Genomic DNA, 19753 nt, shown 5'->3' with positions numbered 1-19753 from the left:
GGAAAGAGACATTATCAAGCCTCCACACTGAGCTATCAGCCAAGAGAAGACCTAAAAAGTCCTTTAGCAAACAGATGAGGAAGGTCCTGGAGGTAAAAAAAGAGGTGACAACCCATGACTCGCTCCAGGCAGTTTTCTGAGGACACTTGCCTGGAAGTGCCATTTCTACAGTGTATTCAGGCAATGTGGTGGAGAGAGGCAGAGAGGTCTCCGAAGACAGCTCTGAGGCGAACTTGGCCAGACAAAACACAGCAGTACCACATGGTCAGTTGGACCTGCCTCTCCTCTGGGCTCCTGACTCCCAGCACAGAGCTGGGGCTAGACCACTTTTAGTACCTAACCTCCTGTTTCTGCACCACACCGCAGCAGCTTGCACCAAGCTATCCCAGGGATTTCTAACACAGCAGTGCCTTGGCTTTCTCCTGCCCCTTCACGCTGTCCCATTCTGCTAAGGTCACCACTGTGCAAGCAAGACAGATGAAGATCAGAGCAAACTCAGGGGTATCCTCAAGTGCAACACCCAGAGCCACCAAAATACTGCTGTACGCCCAGACGGACCGACCTTGCTCTCCTTACTGGCTGTCACAAGGTCACTGTGCTTTGAGTTTTTGACTGGTGTGCCAAAAAAACTGGAACTGCGCCTGTCATTTATAGCACCTTTTCTCAGATGGCTCTAACATGTCTTTATAAACTTTAGTAAATGAGTGTATAAATCACTCTGTCCACTGCCAAAGTACAGCCATCTCTGGGATGATACACAGCAGCTGCTGTAAAATCAGAGCGCAGCTCTACACCACAGGTTAGGGCAATAAAACATGCTGCATGAGGCAACTGAAATGGTTGGAGCAAGGAAGGGGGACGTGGTGGAGAGCATTTTGTAGTTATAATTACCTGAGTATAAATTTGGCTGAGGGTACTGTGTTTAACACTTGCATATCTGCAAATCAAAGCAGTCTTCCACCACCTGTCAAAACAACCTGACTGTACCATTCTCCATGTTTTGGCCTTCTAAAGCCCTTCGTTTCCAAAAATTGCGAAGCACCTTGATAAGAGCAAAGCTGATGTGCTGAGCACAAGCAATAACCTAATCAAATTTCTTAGCAACTGACTTGATAACTAACTGTGAGCCTGTAGCTGCTATGCCCCCTCCCTTCCTCTCCCTTGCATGACAACTGAACATAACATCTATATATTCCCAGTTTTAAAATAGCTTCTCCTTCCGTAACTTGCAAACCATTCACATAGATCTTATTTTCTAGGCTAAAAGTAGTTAATTACAGTCACTAAGGGGACTGAACTGCTGCATTCTTTTCATTATTCTGGGATGGGCTCCTTGAGCAGTGCATTGCCCCCCCTCAAATCATGAACTGTTTATAACAGGAAATCTTTTGAAGGATGGGGCTGCACAGATTAGATCTATGAATTTCCTGGTATCAAGGACAGCAGATTAATAGTTATCCTTCTCTCCCTCTTCTCCTTGGCCATACAGCCATATATGCATCATCTAAAGCTAAACCTGAAAACTAGTAAAGTACGGGGAAGTGATTTGAAAGGTACTTCCAATCAATATATGACACGAGACAGCATGGTTTGGGATGAGGCCACCAGTTTGGGTTGAGGCACCACCAAGGCACTGAGGTACAGTGCTGACCTGCAAAAATCATTCATTTAATTTGAGTGCCATCTCTCTACACCAAGTTTTAACTTCTCTGCCACAAGCGTCCTTAGCTCTACAACTTCTCCTAGATACTGCAAAAATCGAAATTATTAGCAAAATGTTCCTGTTAGAGAACCAAGAGAGTCAAGCATTATGTGTTTGAATTGGATTATTATTGAAATACTACTAACAGTGAGTGAAAGCTCAGACAGACCATATACAACATAGGGTCCATTTAGTTCTCTAGCTTGGATCAGGAGCATGCTCACATGCAAGTCTCTTGCACTGGTTCACACTGCAGTCTCCAAGTGCACAGCAAGGGCTCCTTTAACTGGAACTAAACCAGAAGATCAGTCCAATTGCTAAGCGGAATTTGGTACGCAGGGCCAGACTCGAACTAACCCAAAATAAACTCCTGAGGTGTGTACAGTGTGCACCCAACAGTCCTCACTACCAACTGTGCTAGATGATGAACCTGTGTCTACAGGAGCACACTACTTGTTAATGTAGACATAGCCATATACATGGTCTCCCTGTGTGAAATATCTGTAAGCAATCGGCCAGTTAATGACTGCTTGCAGTCAGCTTTCTATGCACTTACATGGAAAAGTTTACTAATTCATATCCCCATCTACAGACAGATATGAATGACATCGCATATCTACCATATTGGATACCTCTCCCAGCGATTTCACTTCAGTTTCTTAGGCTGTCAGTTTTCAGGAACTGGTGAGGAGATGAACCGTATCTTCCTTGGGGCTGCATAACAGGAGTTTCTTTGTGCAACTCTGCCACCAGTATTAACCAGTAAACTGCACATACTCCAGGCCAAGTTGCACCTTCACACCTTTGCAGGCCTTAAGAAAGTCAGTTGAACTGACCGGACACAAGGGCATAATTAGGTCTGCCGTATTTGAATGAAACAAGTAAATACGCTCCAGTTGAAGTGTTGTAGAGCTAATAACCTAAGAATATAACCCAAGCTCTATAGGTTAGAACATAACACATCAACGGTTTCATTGTAATGAGTTAACTCACACCAGCGGTATGAAGTATGCACCGAGAAAAAGCTCTGTGGATCAGAGTGCGCAGTCCTAACCTCCACTGCTGACATCCAGCTGCACCCTGAGAGCAAAAGCAATCTTAGACGGAGAACCACCACGCTCAGAACCTCGTCATGCAAGACAAAAGAAGACATTTTCTGTGTACACAAATCCTGGCTTTTCTGTTTGCACAAGCAAAAGGAGGGAAATGGTAGCTTTTGAATGGGCACACTTTGCATAGTCAAGAATTTTCTATTACCAGCAAAGAAAATTATACAACTCTTTTCTTGTTCTGTAAGTACAACACAGAGGATGGAATGCATAAAAAGTATGAAACTCCCAAAACCGTATAGTTAAGGATTTCAGCATGGAAATCCAGCAGCTAAAATCCTGCAAGACAGCCATGCCTGGTGTCATTTTATTCCTGTTAGCCTCACGATCCATTATAAAAGCGTTCATGAAAAGAAAAAGACTCTCAAATCTGAGTTCTCATAACTAACAACTTGTGCAGAGTGTAGAGTGGAAGAATGGCTGCTGCATGGTCTGCTACATATACAAAATACTGTCAATGGTTATCCAGGAAACATAAATGCCCTTGGTAAATACAGATAGTGAAGGAGAAGTAATTTGAACACAATATAAGAGAATTAGATATTGCGATTTTTTTCGAAGCGTACACATATATTCTGCTGCTGAAGAAAAAAAAGTGAAGTATGAACATTTAAAGCAAAACTTTGCAGTTTATGGTTTGTAAGAACGCTGTTTATGTCCTTACAAAGATCAGTAAATAAAATTCACCACAAAAACAATAGAAGTATCTGGACAAGAGGAAAAAAATAGAAATGTGTAGTTTTAGAGTCTGGCGACAGCTAGTTTATTTCAATAATGTACAATATTTGTAAAGGTTAAGCTTTCACTACGACACAAAGTTTCTGGACCATCTCTTCAGTTGCTGTAAAGTGACATTATTTAATAGTCTCCAAAAAAACCTAAACAATACAGATTAATTTTGAATTTTTGGCTGAAAATATCAATAAAATGTTAATATATGCATACCTAACTGAGACAAATAGGGGTCATGCAGGTGCCACAGTGGCATGATGACAGCACGTTGCCTTGCTCCCTGCATGAAGCTCCACACCAGCACATCATACTCACATGTTTTGCTGAGAACTCATCAACCTCCTGAAGCACCTTCTTCTGGCACTCTGGGTTGGTGGCTAGCAAGTATGTGGCAAAGGACAGTGTGCTAGTGGTGGTCTCGTACCCAGCGATCAGGAACAGGAAAGCTTGGCCTGCTATCTCATCCTCTGTTAACGTCTTCTGAACCTTTTCAGATGGGGCCCTGGCAGCAAGAGGCACTTCGTTCTGTCTGGAAGCGGCAGATGGACCGATCACATCAAAACACCCAGCTGCCAGGGAGTCAGCTGAGTCGCGAGCGTCGAGCATCCACTGCAGAAAATCTCTGCGCCTCTGCAGAATACAGGATGAGAAGAAGCACAAAGAATGGGTCACAGAGCAATGCCTTTACCCATGGGGGGGTGGAAGGAGAGAGCTGTTTCCTATTTATACTGCCCACTTGGCTCCCACAGAATGGCCACCAGCCTTTCACCGAACGAGGAGACTTCTATAAATCATCTGGAAATGCCATCACTAAAAGCCAGTCACTGCTTTCTTCCCTGTGGGATGAGACTGATCTGCCCCCAATACATACCAGGTACATATTTTCACAGCAGATTGCTAATGGCCAGCTCCATACAGAGCTTCTTTCACCCTCAGGGTGAGTTTTTGGCACTTGCTGGAAGTAAGGGGATTGACATAGTCAATGCACAGTCCCATGTGCACCTGCCAAGTGGAAGTGGCACAACTCATGCTTGGAGGAGTCGGCCCACCTGCTTGGAGGCACCATCCTCATTTGTTCACACGGTCCAAAGCATGAAAGTCACCATCTAGGTTTAGGGTTGCATCTACAATAATTTCTGTGCCAGCTTAACAAGACGGGACTAGAAAGTGATCTCAGTAAACTGGTGCATCTTTTTATGAGAAAGTACAGGTATGAACATTTGTACCAACATTGCATTTCTTAATTATTTTTTTTTAAACATATTTGCAGAAATGAATTACAACAGTAAGCATTCCTCTACCATAAAACCTGTTTGGGCAGCTTGTCTTTGCAAAATGCCCACTGAATGATTCTACTGTTACGAAAACTGCTTTCTTTCATAGTAGTTTCTGACAGAAAAACTCTAATAAAGCCAAAAGTTGCAACTGCCCTGCCACAGTCATCCTCCTCTAGTGTGATAGGATACCTCTGCTCTTTTATGTTCCTCTAGACTGGAGGAAACAAAACTTCATGCATACTTCAGCTGTGCATAGCTAAAAATCTCATTTAACTTTTCCAGGAAGGGCTTGATTCACATTCTGGGAGTCCATGTACTGCACAGCTCAGAGTCCGACTCTTTGGCATAGCCTACACTTCAGGGATTTTCCTGGTACATATATTAGGGTTAGGCCATTTTTTAAATTAAAAAAAAACCACCACAGAACAGTCCAGTTCCAATGTGTTCATTAGTGTGTGGATAAACTAGTCCAGTATAGCAATGAACTGCATCTGTAGAGATACTCCCTTTTATCCATAAGACTAGTCAGCATCACCTAAACTACCTTTATAACATAAAAATGTATAATTACATTCATCTTCAGCGGAGTTGTAACACTGTAACATACTATAGTTCAAATGGTATAACATTTGGTATGGTTCTGCATTCATCCTTCTCTAGCTGTGAATTTTCTTGTAAACAAACCCATTGCTCTCTGAGGGTTTGCAGTTCCCAGTCATGAGCTGTTAGCTGAGTCTGGTCTTATATTTAGAACAATACACTCTCTGGAGACTCTATAAGATGTTTCTCCAGCCTTAGACAAAATCAGGTCCTGGCCTTATACAAAGCATCTGATTATTGCTGTGATAGTGAAGTAATAATCATAATGGCTAGTGAATAAAATTTCATTCATGAGAATTTTTGCTGAAAGCAAACTTAATGAATGCTAGCACAAGTGAATATTCCCAAGAATGTGCTCTGAAATGCCTCTGTGGCCATTTTGAGGAGCTCTTTTTATTACTCACATAATATATTTGGTTAGGAATTTAAAAGCTTGTCTTGTTGCAGAATCTGTTTATAAGGTCACCCTATCAAGAAACAACTAGATACCTTATCTGTGCCATGTAATTTGTTCACAGGTGAGCGGGGGTTGCTAAGAGCAATGGCTTCATAAACAATCCTTACAAAAACAACATTCATTTGTAAAAACTACTTGAATAACAGTGGGGGGAAAAAAGCATAAAATTAGGAAGATGCAAGCTTTTTTCAAGATAATTCTACACAGTGGAAGGAGCTATATTTTAGCAAAGCTTCTCTTCCTTATGGTTCATTCTATTTCACTTTAGGCATCAGTATAGAATGCAACATAAAAAATTGTCATCAACCCAAGCGAGAGAAAAGATTTCCAGGGTTATAACCAGTCATAACGAAACATATTTTTCTTCTGCACCATCAGGATAAAAAAATCACACTGACTCAAAAACCTAACAATGGCAATAGAAGCAAACACTAGCATAAAACCAAATATAATTGGATTGTTAAGTGCTGGAAATGAGGAAAAGGTATATCATGAAAATTCAAAGGGGTTTTCTCCACTTCGGTTGACAGAAGGAAAAAAAAAAAAAAAGGCAGTTTTTTCAGTTTGACAACAGACCAGGTACTGACAGTGTCACTGCACAAAAACATTCTCTGGTCATCACATACAGCTGCTAGCTTCCTTTTTCCATCGGGGACATTTGTTTGATTTTCCTCACAAACAGCAGAAGCCCATAACAGCCTCTATCCTGTCCTCTGACACTTGCATAGTTACGTTACAATGGCCTCAGTAACAAGTTCCCGCTTCAAAAGAACGGCGTGCCAATGCAACGGACTCTTGTTTTGCCCCTGTACAACACAGAGCCTATCATTAAGCCAATGAAAATTGAACAGAAAGCTACAATTTGAAAAAATCTAATTTGAATGCAGTACGGGACAGGGTGCATGTCTAACTCAGTGGTGACACAGACATCCCCTTTGAAATATATAATAAGACAAGCCCCGCTTTCAGCTTCCCCAAGACAGACACCTTGCAATATATTTCCTGACACCAGTGTTCTGGGCCGTATCATTTCTCTCATTAGTCTCCTTAAACATCACCTGGCTATGCAGAGAAATCATTCTGCACAGAACCGTAACGAGCTATGTGCTACACACTGGAAGAATAGAAGTGTGCTATACTGGCGAAGGCCAATCCGGCAGTATCTATCACCTCTCCTCAAATCACTGCTTTTAAGTTTTGCGACTGTCAGAAGAAGAGAGATGTATCGCTCACATGCGTGATGTATCATGACTTTTCTCACAGGAGGCAAGGGTCCTGGGGGGGGCGGGGGATGTCTCCAGCTCTTTCCATCCTAAACAGGGAACTGTGTTTTCATATCTAAGACTGACATACCAGCTGACCTGGCAAATTCGCCACTGCTTTGGGGATCCAGGGGACCCTTGCGTTATGCTTTTGGTAGAGAGATTGAGCCATTCAACTTCTCTGCAAGGTGAAGTCAAAAATTACTTAAGGAAAATTACCAAATGTGTATCAGCTGGAATTTTTGTTCCTAATGCTGTGATTTCCATTGTGTTTTCTGCAAACTATACTCAAATTTTATACCACTCTGATAGTTCAGCTCCCCATTTTGAGTTCAAAAGAACCCAGAACTACAAAAAGCAACTTAAAGATGAATCAAGGAATCAAACTAGATGACATGATCTGTTGGTATTCTGTAAAGCATTTGCTGTGGTGCAAAAGTCATACAAATGTGATGCTGCTAACATAATACCACTCACAATAAACTGTGCAGACGCTCCTAGCTTTTCTCAAATGCTCTGATGGCAACTCACAAAAAGCAGAAGCCAAGCTTCAGAATCCTTATCTAACAGGTAGAAAGCTCACACCTCATATTATTTCAGTTTCCTACAAACTTGTACAAACACTGCTATATTAGTTTATATCCAGGTCACTTTTTGTAAGTTTGATTTAGCAACCATCTTTTTAGGTGAGACAAACCTGTGTCACCCTGAAGTTATCAGTAAAGCACTGTGGTAGCTACCCAGATCCTTTTGAAAAAGAAGCACAAAATGCAGTCCCACTAAAACTACCATTTTGCCAAACTGCTTTGAAAGGATCAAATTCAACCTCTCCCTGACACTTGCAGGTTTCATTTGGTTTCTCAGTGAAATCATAAAAAAGCCAGTCTCTGCCAATAGATCCAGTCCCAAAACATTTCAGAGAGATCGTCCTTTTGCCTTGTGCTTGAACCCAGAAGCTGGAATTAACTGGGAGGCCAGAGCTGACAGCCCTCAAATTTGTGCGTCTGAAGGTTGAGGGCATGGTGCTTTCATGGGTGATGCTCAGCTCTGGAAGGACCTGGACTCTGTTGAACTGCAGGGTACAGCCATTGTTCGAGAGTAGCTGGGTGGCTTTCAGTCTGGCAGAAAAAACTCTTTTGTTTGCATTTGTCAACATCAGCTGGCGAAACAACTAATGTTTTTATTGTAAATGGGCTGAATGTCTGAGGGCAGGCACGTCTTACAAAGCTATATAACTTGCATTTAAAACCTGAGTAAATTTAAAGCAAAAAAAAATATTCACTGAGTGCCCTCTTGGAAAGTGGAGCAGCCTTTTGCTAGCCTGGCCTGATTGTAACATTTGTAGTGAAACCCCAGACTGAGATTTTGCATAACTTTGGACTTGTTCTGATATTTTCATATATTATCATCACTAAACTCCTATGCAAGTTTCTGGCAGTAGTTCACAGCAATGAGGGAGCACTGTGAGTCTTCAATGACACCGCATTTGATGTCAGAAGCCACAGCGATGCCTTTGCTTTCTACTTGAAAGAAAAAAGAAGTGTCCCTACAATAATGTTGCAAAAATGCTACATGAAATGCTGAGCAGGCCCAGAAGGGGCAGGTACGTCAGCAAATTGATGAAAGCACCTGAACATGGAAAGTATTAAACATCGTAACAAAACATATCTTCTATATGCAACCAATGTTCTTTTAAAAAATAAAAATAAAAATACAAAAGTAAGTGTAAATTCAGGTATGACATGGATTTTATTGGCTGAGTTTGCCATTAAATCTGCAGAGTGGCCAATGTGAATTACTGGTTAAAGCACTGATCTCCACAGAAGCTGGGATGCTTAAAGCTGCACTCCCTTCTTTGCCTTTAAAACACAGTTATAACTGGTGCAGCTTCTCTGTCTGTAAAATCGGTACAACATGCATCCAATCTTATAAAACCCCATGAGGAAAAGCTAATGATGATCTTAGAAAACCCTTTAAGACCTAGGATGAAAACAGATTTACACAGACTCAGAGTTTAAGGCAAAAGCACCATCACATGGGGGAAAGAGGCCTGGAAGGAACTCAACAAGTTATCTATTCCATCCCCTTGCCATGAGGCAGCATCAGCCAAACCAACACTGACAGCTATTTGTCTAATCTGTTCTTAAAAACTCAGCCAAACTCCAGTTTGCCACAGCCTCCCCAGGCAGTCCACCCCAGCACTGAACTATTTTCATCACTGGAGAGGTTTCCCCTCCTCCAGTGAGTCACTGCAGATATTGCAGATCATTAGATTTCACCCAGCTACACCCATAATGTCTGAGGCTCCACGACCTGTACTTGTGTATGTGTCTCTCTCTATATATATATATTACTTAGTAGGTCTTTAACAAAGGATGCTGATAACAGAAAAATCATACTGCTGAAAAATACAAAACTATTTTCATGTGGTAGTGCCTCCATTCATGAGGTGAGGGAGAAGAGTGCTCAGGTACTGCTGGTTTCTTCCTCAAAAATTTTGCATTTTTCTGACCTTCAAAATGCAAAGTTAAAGTAAGAGCATTAGTAATCTACAGAGGCATGGGCAAGCCTAATTCGACCTGAAAATAAAGCTGGGGGGAATTCTTAAAAACAAGATTTTGTCAGGGACCCATCTTCCTTCAGCTTAAACTGCTGCAAGTGGCACTAGAGGGCTCACATCTTGAAAGACAACAGCCTCCTTCTCGAGATGTTCCCACACAGTCCAGGGATGAAAATTTATAAATTTGAATTTCAGATCTAATTGTTAGTGAATGAAGAGAGAGCAAAGAACTGTTTCTAGTTGAGACAAGCTAACATAGCTCTTTATGCCTCTTGTAGAAAGAGGCTGTTTTTAATCTCAAGTGTGTGGACCTGTTGACTGTGAGCTGCAAAGATCCTAGCCAGAGGCCTAACTTGGCTGGAGTGGTATGTAGGATGAAGAGATACTACAATTACGGGAGAGAGAAAATAAGGCACACACCTATTTGATTGTTTCATTAATTATGTGGGCCCACAGAGAAACCTACAGCTTGCCTAGAGAGCTGCAAACCCTTCCAGTAGTTCTTCAGTGTAAAACCAAGGGATTGCCTGCAGCCTGGTCCATTCACACCCCTAATGAACTGACGGTTGTCTCTGACTCTGGGGAGTTTCCTTCCAGGCCGAGCAGAATGAGCTGAGTGTCTAAGAGAAGCACTAAGTTTCTCCATGAAATTCAGTCTAATGGCAAACGAGTGTCATGCATTTTGTGGCAGCTGGTTGGCATCTCTGCCGCGTTGGGCTGGCAGCCTCAGCCCAGAGCACAGCACAACCGTATAACCACCACAGCTCCCTCCATCGCATGCACGCGCGGGGAACGCTCAGAAAACAGCCCAAAATGCAATGGGTAGAGAGTCTCATCCAGCTTTCCCAATCCCTGCATCATGGTGAGCAAGAGACACTGACAGCAAATAACAGTAGACTGCAACCTCCTTATTCTGTATTTGCAAAACATTTAGCATAACAATACTCCGATAACGACTCCTGGCATTATCAGAGTACAAACAATAGACATTGGATTTGTGGTGCAGTAGCTGAGCTTCTCCTGCCCCACACATGTTTTGCTGCTTGGAGGTGAGATTATCAGAATACACAGTGGACAAATACAGCAAGAGAAGAAGTAACTGGGTGCTGGGGAAGAAGAACAGCTTGGGCCGGGCCCCCCCATGCACGCCAGTGTGTGGAACAGGCACCGACTCCCAAACCAGCAGCACGCTGACCACCCTGCTGCACACTGTATGCACGCATCCTCTCCCAAAGCTTATCTGGCCTCCCAGTAAACCATCCGACATTCCTCCCCTCCTCTATTTGCGGGAGGAAGGGAGGATGCAGGAAGGGAGTGTTTCAGGCTAAGTGTCTGACACCCAGAAGCTTGACCCTCTGCTGACACAAATTGCTGAATAAAGGCTGCTGTTGCTGGCAGCTCTCTGTTCCTTTTCTGTTTGCTACAGATTATAATTGTATTTGCTTAAATTTAATTCCTGATTAATAATCAGTTCTGTTTTTAGCAGTTGCCTGACATTGAAGAAAATAGACAGGAATCTCATTATTGCTTCTTTATCCTTTGTTCTTCCTGCCCCATATGCTCTCTTTAACATGCTTGCAAAGCCCCACCACTCACTTTGAAGAGCCATCAGGACGTTTTGGGGCCATCCTGGGAATTTACTGTTCACATCCTGTCCTCCTTCATCTCTCCCCATGGTTTGTTCAGGATCTTCTCTTTCTGCATCACATAACATATAGATTGTACACGTTTTGAGGGAAGGAAGACCTCATTATTTGGTTTTGTGATGGCCTTAAGTAATTCTGGGTAACTGAAAAAATACCTTTTTTTTTTTTAACTAAACTAAATATGGCTGTGAGATTGATATAAATGACGTACTGTTACAAAAAAGTACAGTTAATGTTATTTATGTTCTTTATTAACAATATGGAAAAAACACTTGTCTTTTCTATTACTTCTCTGAGCAACCGCTCTCCACTGCTGGTGGGCAATCCTACCGCTGGCTTATCCATTCACGATCACACCTGCACCCTACATTAGGATTTATCCTGGATCTTCAGCTATATTAAACTGGCTTTTACCTATAGTACATAAATTGCCTCCACATCTGACTCTCCGCTTGTGTGCATGAAGGGGTACAGGTTTCTAACGCTGTGGGTGAAAGCAGCATTGGGAAGGAAAGGATTATTTTCAGCTACCCAGTGACCAATAACAAATTGTGTTATCCTCCGCAGTTTCATGGATGCTCAGTTCAGTTATGGGTTTTATCCAATAGATGGCTCCTCGGTAGCAGGAAGGATTCTCCCCCTGCTCTCCTTTCGTTCACAGAGTTTCAGTACGACTTTCTAATATTTACACAGCTATTATCTTGCAAATATAGGCATTTTGTGCACACTGATAAACACACAGAAGAAGCATGTGTGCATGAATTAAAGAACAAAAGAAAAATTAGATGGCATTTTATATATTTCATGCCACTTTGTCCTCTGCCAGTACAGGGATGCATGAAAAATGACAGTCAGGCAGCCCTGTGGTCTGGAATGCTTCCTAAAGTCAAAGTAAAAAAAATACAACTTCAGAAACACATGAATATTAACAGCATGCCAGAATACCAGCTGTCTTTCTCCCCCAAAATATGAGGACATCTCCCATATCTTACATATCCCTGACTGAGCAATACTTAAGCAACTTACAGGCATCATTACTCCTCTGTCAATGGAAGATTTTTCACAAGAAAAAAAAAATCCTATGTGTAATTATTGATATAATGAACCAGGAGAGCTCTGTGTAATTGGCAGGGTGCAAGTTAACATCACTATGAGTAATGCTGCCATTTCTGAGACGGGGAAAGTGAATATGCTTTTGTTGTTTTCCAGAAAAACATAATCAGAATAATAATAGCAAAACCCAAGACATTAATTATATTCAGACAAATCATGTTTATCCAATACACGCGCTTGTGACTTCTCTGAATCAGAAGAGCAGTTCCCAGTCATTTCTGTCCTGAGATCTACCTTGCATCTCACTCAGATCTTGTCAAGATCTTGTCAAACACCTGGCAGTAACCCCACTTTGGGGATTGTGACCCTCCGGTCAGACCAGATGATCAAGTGAAAAGTGAAAACAGAACACCCACAATAAATAATAAATCTCATAGAAGCCAGATCGTGGCTATTTAAATCCCCACGGCTTAACACTTCAGTGGGGCACAACTATAAGCCCACTATACCTGCTGTTAGCATCTAAAATAATAACATTCCTAATAATAACCTTTATCCTTGAAATATTAAGCTGCTTTGAAAAGGGGGGGAAAGGTACCAGTTTACTATAAATATATATATAACTATATAGCATCTTAACATTAGCACAATTACAGCCGTAATAACTGTCAAGAAAAAAATCAATGTTTCGTCCCAGTTCAAAGCTGAGCACAATCACTGTTTACATTTCAGTGCTCCAAAAGGACTTGCCTAATTCCATACCTCAAATTAGCTTTTTGCTAGCTAAAACTTGGAAAATTCGAACCAGCTTGTGCTCTGCTTACTCCAAAACAAGCTCATCAGCATGCTTGATCGTGGGCTGTTACACTATTGCTTCCCTTTACTCCTGAGCAGACACCCCAAACAGCCCTCCAGCCTAATGGGTATTGTGCAGAGAAACAGCACGTGTAAAGGTAGCCCCCGTGCTCTGGTGACCCCTCAGCTGGCATAAGGGCCCTTTGCGTGCCCAAAGAACAGCTGTGACATTGCTCTTAAACTGTGCAAGGAGCCGATTTAACCCCTGGCCAGTCCCAACACTGGTGAAACACAAAAGCTCCATCTTTCCTCCCATCTCTCTCGGCATGCTGCAGCCAGCAGAACTTACCCAGACCCAAAGTCAAGCCTGCAGACTTTCACCCTCCTCCCCTTTTTAAGGGGCCAGGTTACAAACACGCTAAAATTCGGAGTTCGCAACTGACACACTGACAATAATTTTCACCGTGGAGGAGTTTAAAACAGGCAGCAGTGATATTCATTAAGCTGTTAATAATGGATTGTGGCACAAAGCAATTTATCAAGTTTCCATTGTAATTAAAATCACTGAATATTTGGGCACTTGCAATGCACCTAGCTCTCCCTGCTTCTGAAGCTTTACATTTTAATGTGAATTACGGCTCCTTCTCCCCAGAGACCTACTAAAAAGCTCATTTTAATTGGTATGTTTTTAATTGAGATTACATTGTTAAAAAGTGTACATTTCTGTTGAAGAGAGAAAGGAGGTGCTCGGCTCCCCTCTAGTCTCTGTCTCACTTAGATATAGCTTGCTTATCCCAGCGGGAGGGAAAAATGAAGGGTAGTCACTGCGAAGAAAGTGGAGAAAGCCCTGCACAGTCACAGGCTACGAAGCCAGGGCAAGGCTGCCACTGACTGCCGCAGATGCAGGATTTCCTAGGCGGATTTTCGGGGAGGGAGAGGAATTGCCACGATCGTTCAGGCTGCTCTTTAGCAAAAGGCAGACGGAAGAACGCCATGCAGGGATTCCTGCCTCGCAGCCAGCTGACATCGAGGGCACATTTTAGAAAGCCTCTCCTCAAGGTTTCCAGTGACAGACAATCTGTCGCTTTCCATAATAAGTAACTCTAATGTTAAATTATCCTCAAAATCCAGATACGGTCATGAGCGGATGGGGTCTAGCGAAGGCCTCCAGCTCTGCTGGCTCCAGCAGGCAGGGGGTGGAGAGGCAGCCCCCCCAGCTCTGCTGGCTCCAGCAGGCAGGGGGTGGAGAGGCAGCCCCCGGGGCAGCCTGGGCACGGTGGCAAGAAGAGAATTGCCCCGGCAAATAAAGTTGGTCACCTTTGTGCATTGAGATGGTCAGACTGACTTGCCACCAGGTTCAAAAGAAAAGCAACTTCATGCACTTGGCATCCAAATGCTGGCCACATAAAAGGTTCTCCTGTTGGCAAGATGGGCTGTCGGTGTCTCTTACAAGTAGGAGTATGGATCTGCTCAGGTAAGTAGACACAAGAGAAAAGGGAGAAATATCAAAGGAGTGCAAAGTAGATACCAACAGTTGAGATAGATAGATCAAGGGCAAAACCTCCAGAGATCAAAACATGCCAACAGATGGACAAGACGGTTGAACCAGAATGAAATATCGTGGAACGGCTTTTTCATAACTGCTTCTGAAAAGGTCATACTGTATATTGCAAAAAGAAGGCAGTGCATGGGGCTGAGAGAGGTCACTGTAGGCAAATAGAGACACAGAGAGACTAACAGACAGATTTGAAGATCACATACTAATACCGCAAGTGCTGCAACTCCCCTCCTACTTCTGGGAGTGACTCAGGGAGGAAGAATGGTGAACCAATAATAGCTAAAAGAAAAAAAAAAAGGATGAAATATGAAATACAGCACTGAAAATGTTAAAACTTACTGAGAAAGGGAAAGCTCTGTTATTGCAATTAGGTCAGTAAATCTGTGATTTTTTTCTAAATTAAGAATTTAGATGCTACGCTCTGGTTACATATGTCAGAAGAAAGTCTGTTTGTAGAGGAAAAGTACCCAAACATGCTATTGCTCTGAACGGCAAGGTAAAATAAATACATAAAACACCCAGTTTTATGATCTGTTGATCCCAGTCAACAGATCCCTTGCAGATTTAGATCAAGAGTAAGTAAAAGAAAAAAAAAAAGCTATGTAAATGAAGATTAGATCTTATATCCCACCTTGGCATTAAAGGCCACCACCCTGTTATGCAGAAAATTAATCTCCAGATGATTTCATTTTATGGCAAGATTCCCTTTGTTTGCTGATTTGAAAACCCCACGCCCTGGATGAAGACCAGATCACAGATTAAGCAGGAAAAAGGAAGGGCTTTCAGTGACCTAAAGTAGGATCTTCTGAGAAACTTGGGAGGGACAGACCGCAAGGGTAACATACAGAAGAGACGAGGAACTGTAAGAGAGAGAAGTTACAAAAGAAAGGGAATGTGCACAACTTCAGGGTGACATTTTTTCCTTTCAGCCAAAGGGATGAATACGGAGACCGTACCATGAAGGAAAGCAAAGGACAGGAAGTGGGAAAAGACAAGTTGGAGAAGATTTACTTTATGCTGAGGGAATCGCAGACAGAAACTGTGCTTCCAAGCCTATAGGAAAATGACCCTGAAAGACAGATGGAGCACTGCTTAGGCTGGATATTTTGCACAGATGAGAACATGCAACAGAAAGGCCAGATTACTTACTGATTTGGCATGTATCAACAGATATATGACTACATCAGATTCTGCCCCGAGTGCTAGAAAAGAAAGGCAGCTGGAGATGCTTTACTCTCTTCCCAGAAAACAGATACCTTTTTCTCAGCCCTGGACATAGCCAAGTCTCATTGGTATTGTGTAACTTCTGTGACCCAACACCCAGGAACATTTCCCCAAAGACACACAGTGACCCAACAGGTTGCAACAGCCTTGATTCAATTATTTTCTCTGATTGGAGTACCAGGAGAGATGCTAACTAACCAGGGGACAAACTTTATGTCTAAGGTCATGAAACAGCAGTATTTAGTACTAGGTATAAAAAGTATTAAAGCCTATGCCACATCCTCCTCAAACAGATGGCCTTTCAGAAAGGTTTAATCAGACATTGAAATGCATGCTGCGAATACTCATTACTAGCACAGGATCAGGCTGGGACAAGTGGCCAGCACTGACGTTATTGCCTACAGGGAATTACCACAGGCATAAACAGGATTTTCAATGTTTGAACTTCTCTCTGGATAACAAGCACAGGGTCCCCTTGCCATCATAAGGGAGGGTAAAGCAAAAAATTCACGACGGGATGGGCCAGGTCTAGGTTGCAGAGGAGAAGCAAGAGACCCAGGCCCTTAGGAGGAATAACCACCTTTTTTTTTGCTTCCTCATCCTCAGTTTTTCGTCTGTGCTGGTCAAGCCACCACAAAGCTCAGTGACACAGGCCAGTGTTTTCTGGATCCCACCTTCAAAGCACAATGAGCTCTTGCTCTTCTTATTTTTATGGACACATAAAACAGAGCTGTGACTACTCCCTCCCCTTCAGTATCAAGAACAGGAAAAACAGGGTATAGACACAACCACCAGGACCTAGAAGGAGGTGTAAGTAGGGCTGACCAAAAAAAAAAGAGGACTTTTGATCTCCCCTTCAAGGATGGGGCGGTTTCTTTGTAAAAGACAGTTTTGCCTTTTAATTCTTTCCTCCAGTTTTTCAGAGAAATTTTACTGCAAACATTATTTGAAAGAGTTCTTAAGCTATCTTTTGGCCTGGATTTTTGATAAACAATATTTTAAGTGAGTGATTTTACCATATAAACACAATTTTTAAGAGTCACTAAAGCCCTTAACATTACCAACAACTGAGCATGTGGGATTATTTCTTTTTACTCTGGATGAAAAAGCCTTTTTTCAACACTAAAAATCCCACCCTTCTCAATTAAAAGATGTTTCTCATATGCTGTAGATCAGCAAAGCCAAATGTCCATCTTCACTTCCTGCACCGGCTGGTGAAAACAGGAAGAAAATACATGCAAATCTTAATGACAGAAGCAGTTAAGTCCTTCCTCCCTGTAACTCTGAAGGCATCCTGTTGGCCTAATGCCTTCCTGTGGATTAATGCTGCTATAGGGAGCATCTGAACCTCCCCTGTTCTGCCCAGAAAGAGGCAAAACCACCATTTTTTGGAAGGCCCTCTGAAGGAGCTCCACCACACATCTCCTAGAAAGTAAGGTTAGCTTTTCCTGCATAGATACTCACATTTTCCCAGTACTATCTGCAAGATCATTCCTGGCAACTCCGAATACCCAAAAACTTCACCAGCTTTATCAGCATGAACACCCTGGTCCTTTGATTTAATTTCTGTCCTTTGGTACAAATCTATGTTCTTGCAATCTGAAGCATGTGAGTGGTGCTCCGAGAAGTCAATGAGATTGCTCACGTGCATGACGGCAGTTTGGACCCCAGATTGTAGCTGAGGTGGGACATGTGAAATATGAGATAGGGACTCCGCTCCTGTCACCCCCTGAGGAAGAAATAAAGATACACAGCAGTGGCTGAAAAAGACTAAAAGGGAGTGGGGAGAGATGGAGGTATTGGAGAAAGAGTCCTAGATGACAAGATTCTTTTGTTACGGTTGCTGCAGGGTTCGTTAGAGTGGGGCAGATAATATATACATGGTACCATCTGCCTGTTCCTTGTCTAGGATCCATAAAGTACTCTGATCCATAACCAAGGAGGCAGTAGAAATGGTGTGATAAGAGCAAAGGGTGAGCAACAGCAAGCAGACCTGGTATGTGCTTGCTGGCAGCAGGTAACCAAGCAGACGTTTGCTATCCTCTTGTGACTGCAGTGCTCATAAAGCGCCGGGCTCACAGGTGTGCTGGGCTGCAGAACTGGGACAGATGCAGCAGTAATGCAAAACTCTTCCTGCTTCTCCATCAACACGCCTCAGGGAGGTGAGAAAGTCACCGCTCTCGTTACTTATTCTGTCCTTGATCTCTTTTGAGCAGAGAGACTGCAGAACTGCATTTCATGATGAAAGCACCTCAGCCAGACACTTCAGCCCAGGCCTGAAACCAAATGATCACATTTCGTAGGCCTGCAATTCATCGTTGGAAAGATAACAACAGACTGATCATGAAATTTCAACGAGTGACCAAAAGTAATAGGGATTTCTAATTCATCTCCATTCGAGGTTTTGAAGCCTTGCTATGTTGAAATGCCCACTTAGGAAATCCTGAGGAAGTTATAAAATTCATTACATCTTCAAGAAAAAGAAAAAAAAAAAGAAAAAAAGGAAAAAAAGGATTTTCTTCAAACGTGGGAAGGAAGGAACACAATTTTAAAAGCAAGCAGTAATGGCTTGATTTTTAAAAGAAGGTGAATAACTAAAACGCCTTTTAACATAATGCCACTTTTTTTTCCCTCTTAGAATCACTGTATGCTGCCCAAGCACAGACACCAGATTTAATGTTCAAAAGATTTTTAGCATATACTAGAGAAATTATAACCTTCTGCTTAAAACAGCAGAGATGCAGGTTAAGATTTGGGTTCAAACCCCATATTTAGCACAAATTCCCTCTATATCTTTAAGACACTCATTTACCTTTCTGGAAAACCCACTTCACATTTCCTCCCAACAAAGGCAGTAGATAATGACATGATCAAACTGCGAGAACAGCCCAGTGGAACAGAATCGCAGCATCCCTCCTACAGACTTAGAAAAACAAAAGGACCAGATTGATCCTTTGCTTTACTGACTTTATTAATCAGTAAAAATGGATTATTTAATATTGCCATCCTTAAATGGACACCACCTTCTTTCAAATATAAACAAGTTTTGCTTGGTTTTCTACAAAGGCAGGAAAACTGCACACTATTAGAAGGTGTCTAATCCTCCCATCTGCTGTTTCCTTAGAAAAATATTTACTTTTTAACATCTGTACTGCATTTCCACAGTTCAAACACACACAGAGCTCCTGGAATGTACATAGTATTTAGCAAATTTTTAACTAAGTTTTCTTAGTAATTGTATAGTTTTCCCTTGATAAGGAGAGGATCAGACTTTTTCAGGAGGATTACCTCTGCTCAACTCATTTCAAGCAGCTCTTGAATAAAATAGTTCATTAGTTCATGAAAAGGAAAAACTCCAGGGAACTGCTGGGGAAGGAAGAGAAAAGAACAGAGTGCCACAGTAATTAGGTTTTCAGATTGTCCCTTATCCTCCAGAATGCAGATACACACACACACACATCCCTCTTCCCCTTAGGTAAAGCATTTAGGGGAGCTCATTGCACGTTTTTCCCTGGGAATCAGTGTTCCAGAGATTAAAGTTGTAACCAGGCCATCATTTCCCAGAAAGACATTAAAAGATACCACTTCCTTATAGTACATCACTACTGCTACCCAATAGTGAAAGGGCATCTCTCTCCCCTTTGCAAGCATTTAAAGAGCTTAGTTTCAGACTTCTTCAAAATTCAGTTTCACGACCTTTCTAGGCTCCCATGGCTGATGCTGGAAAACCAAAGGGTCTTCACACACCAGGAATCATTCGTGTCTGCCTGAGTGTGCA

General features: G+C 42.3%; 1 protein-coding gene across 1 annotated transcript in view; it reads right to left on the bottom strand.

Moving 5' to 3' along the window:
• TBXAS1 (thromboxane A synthase 1 (platelet)) overlaps positions 1 to 19753 on the bottom strand; it is a 251951-nt gene that overhangs the window by 66161 nt on the left and 166037 nt on the right. Inside the window, exon 10 of the mRNA XM_009332943.1 lies at positions 3859 to 4173. Coding sequence (XP_009331218.1) covers positions 3859 to 4173 — 315 coding nt within the window. The remainder of the gene's footprint in view (positions 1 to 3858; positions 4174 to 19753) is intronic.

The sequence above is a fragment of the Pygoscelis adeliae genome, unplaced genomic scaffold, assembly GCF_000699105.1.
Source record: "Pygoscelis adeliae isolate BGI_AS28 unplaced genomic scaffold, ASM69910v1 Scaffold38, whole genome shotgun sequence".
Classification (NCBI taxonomy): domain Eukaryota; kingdom Metazoa; phylum Chordata; class Aves; order Sphenisciformes; family Spheniscidae; genus Pygoscelis; species Pygoscelis adeliae.
Note: the sequence above shows the minus strand (reverse complement) of the source record. Positions and strands in the feature narration are given on the sequence as shown.